Raw genomic sequence first — 6,063 nt, 5'->3', positions numbered from 1 at the left:
TTAAACTGTCTCCTTAGCACTTGGCAGGCATGTTTTTGCCTTATCTCAGAAGACTCTGAAAACAGAACTTTGTGCCTTGTTCAATTGTATTGAACCTTTTTCTGCTGCCATTATTTTTATTACACTAGTTTCAATACTACATTTTTAACCAGAGTTGTTTACTACTGCTAAGGTGGTGATTAAATGGTAAGGTAGCGTTTTAGCTACTGTTAATTGTTCTGCATAGTCTGGCTATGTTTGTTAATTTATCTCCCCTACGCTGTTTCATGTACCAGTAGACTGAATCCTTTTCTACCACCCAAAAGCATCAGATGCAGATTTGCAGCTGGAAATAAGGGCCTTAAAAGCCTCAGAAAACTAGAAGGTCTCTTTAATCATGAAAGCCCACTCCACGTACAGCTCAGAACCAGACATTTCAAACAGCAAACTGCAAGAAACATGTGAGAATGTCCATTCCCCTGGAGTTTGTTTCTCCTTGAAATGTTACAACCTTTTCCTCCAGGAACGTGCTGGATCCACAGCCTGGTTGTAGTAGGGCTGGATTCTCTGCTCTCTCTGTTGGATAAAGAGGATACCTGGCAGTGACAATAGTTCCTGCGTGCTGGGCTCTCACCACCACACTACCCACCTGGACAGTCCAGGGGGATCAGCCAGCGCCACAGGTGCCCGTGGGGTGGGTGGCTTCTCTCACAACACATGGTTTATTACACTGGATGTTGCAAATGTGGCAGCATTGAAAGAAGAAAAGTTACTGTGGTCACAAAGCACCAGTTTCTATCCCGGCCGCGAAATAAAAAAACCGAGCCTTTGGAAAAGCTGCTCTTCAGACACAGTGATTTGTGTTATTAGGTGTGGAGGGGAAGCAGAAATAATTTCAGGCTTACTAAGCTTGAGAGTCTTGGCCAGCTCTTGTGTTTGTGTGCACAGCTTTCTAAAAATAGCAGTGTAATACCAGAATTATGTCTATAGCGGTTACAAACAGGCAAATATATGTGCTCCTAGTGCTGCCTGTGCTGGAAGTATTTTTAAATGTATCAGTTGCACAGAAATACCATGACCAAAAGTTGTTTAGTGGTGTGTCCTCTTTTCTGAGAACACTGAATCAGTTGAACTCAAGTTTCTATGGCCATAAAACGGAGAAACTGAAAGACAAAAACTACAGAAACTACTCCCTAACTCCTTGTAGCTTGCAATAATTAAGGAAGATTGCTCAAAACACACCCCCTGTGGAACAGCAAAGCACAAGCTGCGTTTAGTTGTCGCCTGTGCTGATGCGCAGCCCTGGGACATCTCTGTCAGCTGCAAGTGCTGTGAGCGGTACCAGAGCACCAGGAGAGGGTGGGAGAACAGCCACTGTCGAGCCACACAGCAGGAGACAGGTGACGTGGGCAATGGCGACTGCCTGTGGCACAGAGAGACTCTGTCCTCCTGGGGGTCAGTTAGCACCCGGCCACGTTCCCGGCAGTGACTTCACAGATTCAAGAAGCTTTAAAGAAAGCAAAGTCCTTGACGCAATCACAAGGGCAAACAAAAGAACGCTGCATTCAATGAATCTCGAGACATTCTGGGATCAGATTTGGAGTCTAAACATAAAATAGAGTTAGAGATACACCACTGCCAGCACTGACATATAATGGTGCATTAACTAAAGGAGCTGAATTATCATCCCCAGCCCTGAGAGAAGCACAGGCAACACGACCAGGGTGTGGAAATAGCCCAGAGAGAGGGCATAAGGCTAATACAGACACTGGCATTCGGAAATGCTCTGCTACACCAGCTGCTGTGAGCCTGAGTGCTGAGGCCTGGGGAAGAGGAATGTGAGGAACTGACAGATCTTAATGGATATTTAGGACCTACCTAACGGGTTACTTCCGAAGTTTCTTTATGAAGCTGACCTCATCCCGGTTTCTGATGCCGTACCTGAACAGAGAGTTATCCTGTTACATGCCAGTTTCCCAGGAACCACAGCGTTTGAAATCCAACAGCCTCCTCTTTCCCGGGGGAGAGATGGACACCCACCGTCACATGCTGTGCTCTAATCCAGGACAAGTTAAAATTCTCACTTGTGTATGAAGAACATGCTGCCAGCACTGACGGATTTGATCATCTGCGTTTTTAACTGCAACACTCACTTCAATGCAACATGGATCACCCATGGCTCAGTCTTTTGCGGACAGCTTTGATTAGGGCTTTCTTGCTAAATGTTAATACTTCTGACAAGCTTTTCTTACTGGTCTGCATGCCACAGCTCAAGTGCTCAGAAGCAGCTCCTGCCTTGCCCTGAGAATGGGCCTGGAAAAGGGGGAGCGATCACTGGTCTCCGATACACAGCCAACCAGGTCCAGAGCCAAACGCTCTTATGCTTTGTGTGCTCTTTGCTTGTCATTCTTCCACCCTCCTTCCCACATTTCCACCTCAGCAGCTCTGCCAAGCCCTCTGTGAGGGTGACCAAAGCACTGCAACAAGTTGTCCAGTGAAGTTGTAGAGTCTACATTTCTGGAGATACTCAAAACCCAACGGTGTGCAGTCCTGAGCAGCAAGTTCTAGCTGACCCTGCTCTGTTCTACTGCCCTCACACTCATGCTTTTTCTTACAGGATACCTCAGGTGTAACCTTAGCAAGCACAACCCATTCTGCAGGAGTCTGGCACAATCAGCCAAGGGGCAACGTGTCTGAGTGCCTTGGTGTGGCCTGAATTGGACAAACACGCTCAGCACAGGGCGGCTGGGGCTGAGGAGCTACCCGAGGCATTCGTGTCCCGCAGACAGCCCCTCGGGCTGGGTGCTGAGCAGTGTCAAGTGCAGGACCCATCCGAGCAAGGGCACCCGGTCCCGGGTTAGCGGTGCCTCTGCAGATGCTGCGTGGGCTCTACCGAGGCTTCTCCAGCCACACAGACACCACAAGAGACTTGATTACTCACTCTCTCAGCTTCTTCCTGTCATCTGCCAGCTTCTCTCCAGCGTAGGTTAAGTGGTACGTCCTCCATATGTACTTCCTAGGGGAAAACACGCCGGGGGAGCGGCGGACAGACCCGCTGGCCGGGGGAAGGTGCCGCGGGGGGTGAGCAGCCCGAAGCCCGCCCGGCCCGCTCACCAGCTGAGGTGCTGCACGCCGCCCTGCCGAGCCTGCCGCAGCTGGACGTGCCGCCGCAGCGCCTTCTTCAGGTCCAGCACCGAGGCGTTCTGCACCACCACCACGGCTGCGGGGCACAGAGCGCGGTCAGCGCCCCGGCCCCCGCCCGCCACCCCCGTCCCGCGCCCCCCGGGACTCACGCACGATCTCGCCGTCCGCCTTGCAGACGCGCACGGTCATGGCCTGCCCGTACTCCAGCGCCACCTGCGAGCCGATCTCCTCCGCCGTCACCTGCGGGCGGCACGGCCGGGACAGCCGGGGCTGAGTCCCGCCGCCCGCCCCGCGCCCCGCCCGCCCGCCGGCCCCGGCCCCACCTGCGGCGGGAGGTCGCAGAGCAGCGGGTCCTGCACCAGCCGCGCCAGCGCCGCCTGGAACAGCTCCAGCACCTCGGCGTGCGCCAGCTCCTCCTCGGGCTCCGCCGCCATCGCCGGAAGGGGCGGTCGGGCCGGCGGAAGTGGCGATGCTGCTGTTCTGCCCGGCCTGCGGTAACGTGCTGGTGGCCGAGGAGGGGCCGCGCTGCCACCGCTTCGCCTGCACCACCTGCCCCTACGTGCGCAACGTGACGCGGAAGGTGCGGGGGGCGGGCGGGCATGGGGCCGGGGGGCGGGCGGGGCGGCCCGGGGCCTCCTGACCCGCCGTCCCGCAGGTGACGAGCAGGAAGTACCCGCGGCTCAAGGAGGTGGACGATGTGCTGGGCGGCGCGGCGGCCTGGGAGAACGTGGACTCCACCGCAGGTAGGGCCGGGCCGGGCCGGGGAACGGGCCGGGGCGGGGGGGGGTCGGGCCTCGCCTCACGTCCCGGTGCCTCTCCCCGCAGAGCCGTGCCCCAAGTGCGAGCACCCCCGCGCGTACTTCATGCAGATCCAGACGCGCTCGGCCGACGAGCCCATGACCACGTTCTACAAGTGCTGCAACGCGCAGTGCGGGCACCGCTGGCGGGACTGAGCCCCCCTTCCCTTCCCTTCCCTTCCCTTCCCTTCCCTTCCCTTCCCTTCCCTTCCCTTCCCTTCCCTTCCCTTCCCTTCCCTTCCCTTCCCCGGCCGCCCGGGGCCGGGCGGGTCTGTAATAAACATCCGTGGGTGGAAGGGCCCGCCTGCCGTGTGGTGCTTTAAACTCGGCCCGGGGCAGGGCTGCCACACAAACCTGAACCTCCAGAAGCTGGGGCGCCGACCCTTGTTTCACACAGCACCGCGGTCCTAAAAGCACACGGAATAAACTAGTGCCTGCACAACAAGAAACCAGCGTTTAAAATACAGGTAGCTAAACTAAAGAAGAGTTACCAAACCTTAGCAGCGAAACAGAAAGCAAAGCAAAGGTGAAGTGTCACTGCTGGGGCCTTCGCTGTTCCCCATAGAAACCGCATCCCTGTGAATTATGTGCTTTACAAGTAATTACTGCTAAAAAGAATATACTTAAAGTGGTATTGAGTATTACCCATATCTTAACATTAAGTTTTATTCTCAGTTTAAATACATTCAAAAGTAAAAAAAAAGATATATAACTTAAAAACACAGAGCACAAATCGTAATATTTAATCTGCATCAACACTCACTCCTACAGGACAAACCAATTTAATGTAACTCGGCTTTACCTCTTTTATACAGGGATAATCTGCACCCATTTATTCCAGTTCATTTCACCAGGGAACACCCTTCCCAGCCTGAGAGTGCAGTCTAGCGTAGGCTCATAGTATATTGTTGGGGTTTCGCTCAGTTTGGGATTGTTTAGCTGTTCTTCCACAACTGGCTGAGAAAAGAGCGACACCAGGGCCGGCTTCTTCATGTAGAATCGTCTGATACAACCAAGAGTTTCCAGACCCTGCAGAAAAATTCACATATTTTAGCTTGAGCAGTTGCACTGAAAAGAAAAATGGACTGAATGCTGTTCTACCTAGAGGGTTCTCAGAAACGTTAGATAATTGATACTAAAAGTGGCTTCACGCCACCCCCTCAGGAGGCCGTGGGATGGTGAAGGTTACAGCACAACAATGCAAGTTCACATAGCTGAGTATCTGCTCACTCGTCACTTTCAGCGCAGCAGCTGACATCTGGATATGGATGCAGAACACATGTTCAACAACAGATCTCAACATTTAGGACCAGTTCCAAATCATTTCAGGCTGGTATAGGTGTAAATCCCAGACTTCTGGGTCAGTTCTTGCAAACGGGTTAGCGTTTGTTCCCACAGCAACACCCCGCAAGGCCACTGATATGCTGAAAACATCTGGTGTATATCCAGTCAGCTCACATAGGTATGCATCTAGATTTACTAATACTTGGTATATTACAGATAAAAGCTCTATCTATGGTTTTAAAACCTGTTCTTATCAAATTAATTGGCAGAGAAATTAGGTTCGAGTTCTGCAATCTGTAAAATGTACAAGCAATTCCTTGACTTTGTGGACATGAATGAGTTGCCTGGGGGTCTGTACTGCCCTGTGCTGCTCTGCCTGTGTCCTGATCCCAGCTGCCCGGCACTGTTGCCGCGGCACAGGACACATGGACAAGTTGTGCTGGAACACCCAGGAGAGAGGATGGCTGCTCAGTGTGTAAACACAACTTGCCTTGTCACCAAAATGCATGAGCCTTTGGGCAGAAATATGGCATTAGTAAAGGAAGTCACACTGATGGGAAAGACTGCAGTACTACTGCTCTACTTAACATTTTGGATCATTGTTAGAGGAAAAAAAAAAGTTTCATTTGTAATATAGCAATGGTGGCAATCAGACTGCAAGATGTGGGGGAAAATATGAGAAACTCAAATTTTCTCACCATGTACTGATTTACAATTAAGGATGTAGGCCTTTAAGCAGCTCTGTCAGGACAGAAGGTCTTATTTCCAGTACTGTCCAGCAGACACATTTCAGTTTGATTCTTATGTCAAAGACTACCCATCTGAAAGAAATTAAGATGAACTCTATGGTGATAAAGAC

The 6,063-nt window shown here is 52.0% G+C and overlaps 3 protein-coding genes across 5 annotated transcripts in view; 1 reads left to right on the top strand and 2 right to left on the bottom strand.

Moving 5' to 3' along the window:
- Nucleotides 1-353: 353 nt before the first annotated feature.
- On the bottom strand, nt 354-3,594 carry SNRNP25 (small nuclear ribonucleoprotein U11/U12 subunit 25). 3 transcript variants are annotated; one of them, XM_080353794.1, is made up of 6 exons: nt 3,447-3,594; nt 3,273-3,363; nt 3,094-3,199; nt 2,921-2,995; nt 1,858-1,920; nt 354-555 (listed from the first exon to the last, which is right to left on the bottom strand). In XM_080353794.1, exons 1-5 carry the CDS (start codon nt 3,555-3,557, stop codon nt 1,866-1,868), a joined length of 438 nt encoding a protein of 145 aa, XP_080209920.1. In that variant the 5' UTR covers nt 3,558-3,594; the 3' UTR covers nt 354-555; nt 1,858-1,865. The 3 variants fall into 3 exon arrangements, with proteins under 3 accessions (XP_080209920.1, XP_080209922.1, XP_080209921.1); XM_080353796.1 differs by lacking the exon at nt 354-555 and adding an exon at nt 615-709; XM_080353795.1 differs by lacking the exon at nt 354-555 and adding an exon at nt 716-1,486.
- POLR3K (RNA polymerase III subunit K) lies at nt 3,549-4,216 on the top strand. The gene is made up of 3 exons (XM_080353797.1): nt 3,549-3,703; nt 3,779-3,866; nt 3,949-4,216. The coding sequence occupies exons 1-3, from the start codon at nt 3,593-3,595 to the stop codon at nt 4,074-4,076; spliced, it is 327 nt and encodes a 108-aa protein (XP_080209923.1). The 5' UTR covers nt 3,549-3,592; the 3' UTR covers nt 4,077-4,216.
- An 80-nt stretch (nt 4,217-4,296) lies between these two features.
- GTF3C1 (general transcription factor IIIC subunit 1) overlaps nt 4,297-6,063 on the bottom strand; it is a gene marked incomplete at its 5' end in the record, with an annotated part of 42,411 nt that continues 40,644 nt past the window's right edge. Inside the window, 2 exons of the mRNA XM_080353798.1 lie at nt 4,297-4,327; nt 4,723-4,949. Of these exons, the coding sequence (XP_080209924.1) occupies nt 4,728-4,949 (222 nt within the window). The 3' untranslated portion in view covers nt 4,297-4,327; nt 4,723-4,727. The remainder of the gene's footprint in view (nt 4,328-4,722; nt 4,950-6,063) is intronic.

The sequence above is a fragment of the Nesoenas mayeri genome (assembly GCF_963082525.1).
Source record: "Nesoenas mayeri genome assembly, chromosome: 15".
NCBI lineage: Eukaryota > Metazoa > Chordata > Aves > Columbiformes > Columbidae > Nesoenas > Nesoenas mayeri.
Note: the sequence above shows the minus strand (reverse complement) of the source record. Positions and strands in the feature narration are given on the sequence as shown.

Excerpts from the sequence above, each read along its gene's own strand:
- SNRNP25 (XM_080353794.1), bottom strand. The coding sequence starts at position 3,557 with ATGGCGGCGGAGCCCGAGGAGGAGCTGGCGCACGCCGAGGTGCTGGAG. Across the intron at positions 3,200-3,272 it reads GGCGGACGGCGAGATCGTGC|CCGTGGTGGTGGTGCAGAAC; the intron begins GTGAGTCCCGGG and ends TGTGCCCCGCAG. Across the intron at positions 2,996-3,093 it reads GGCGTGCAGCACCTCAGCTG|GAAGTACATATGGAGGACGT; the intron begins GTGAGCGGGCCG and ends GTTTTCCCCTAG.
- POLR3K (XM_080353797.1), top strand. The coding sequence starts at position 3,593 with ATGCTGCTGTTCTGCCCGGCCTGCGGTAACGTGCTGGTGGCCGAGGAG. Across the intron at positions 3,704-3,778 it reads TGCGCAACGTGACGCGGAAG|GTGACGAGCAGGAAGTACCC; the intron begins GTGCGGGGGGCG and ends GCCGTCCCGCAG. Across the intron at positions 3,867-3,948 it reads GAACGTGGACTCCACCGCAG|AGCCGTGCCCCAAGTGCGAG; the intron begins GTAGGGCCGGGC and ends CTCTCCCCGCAG.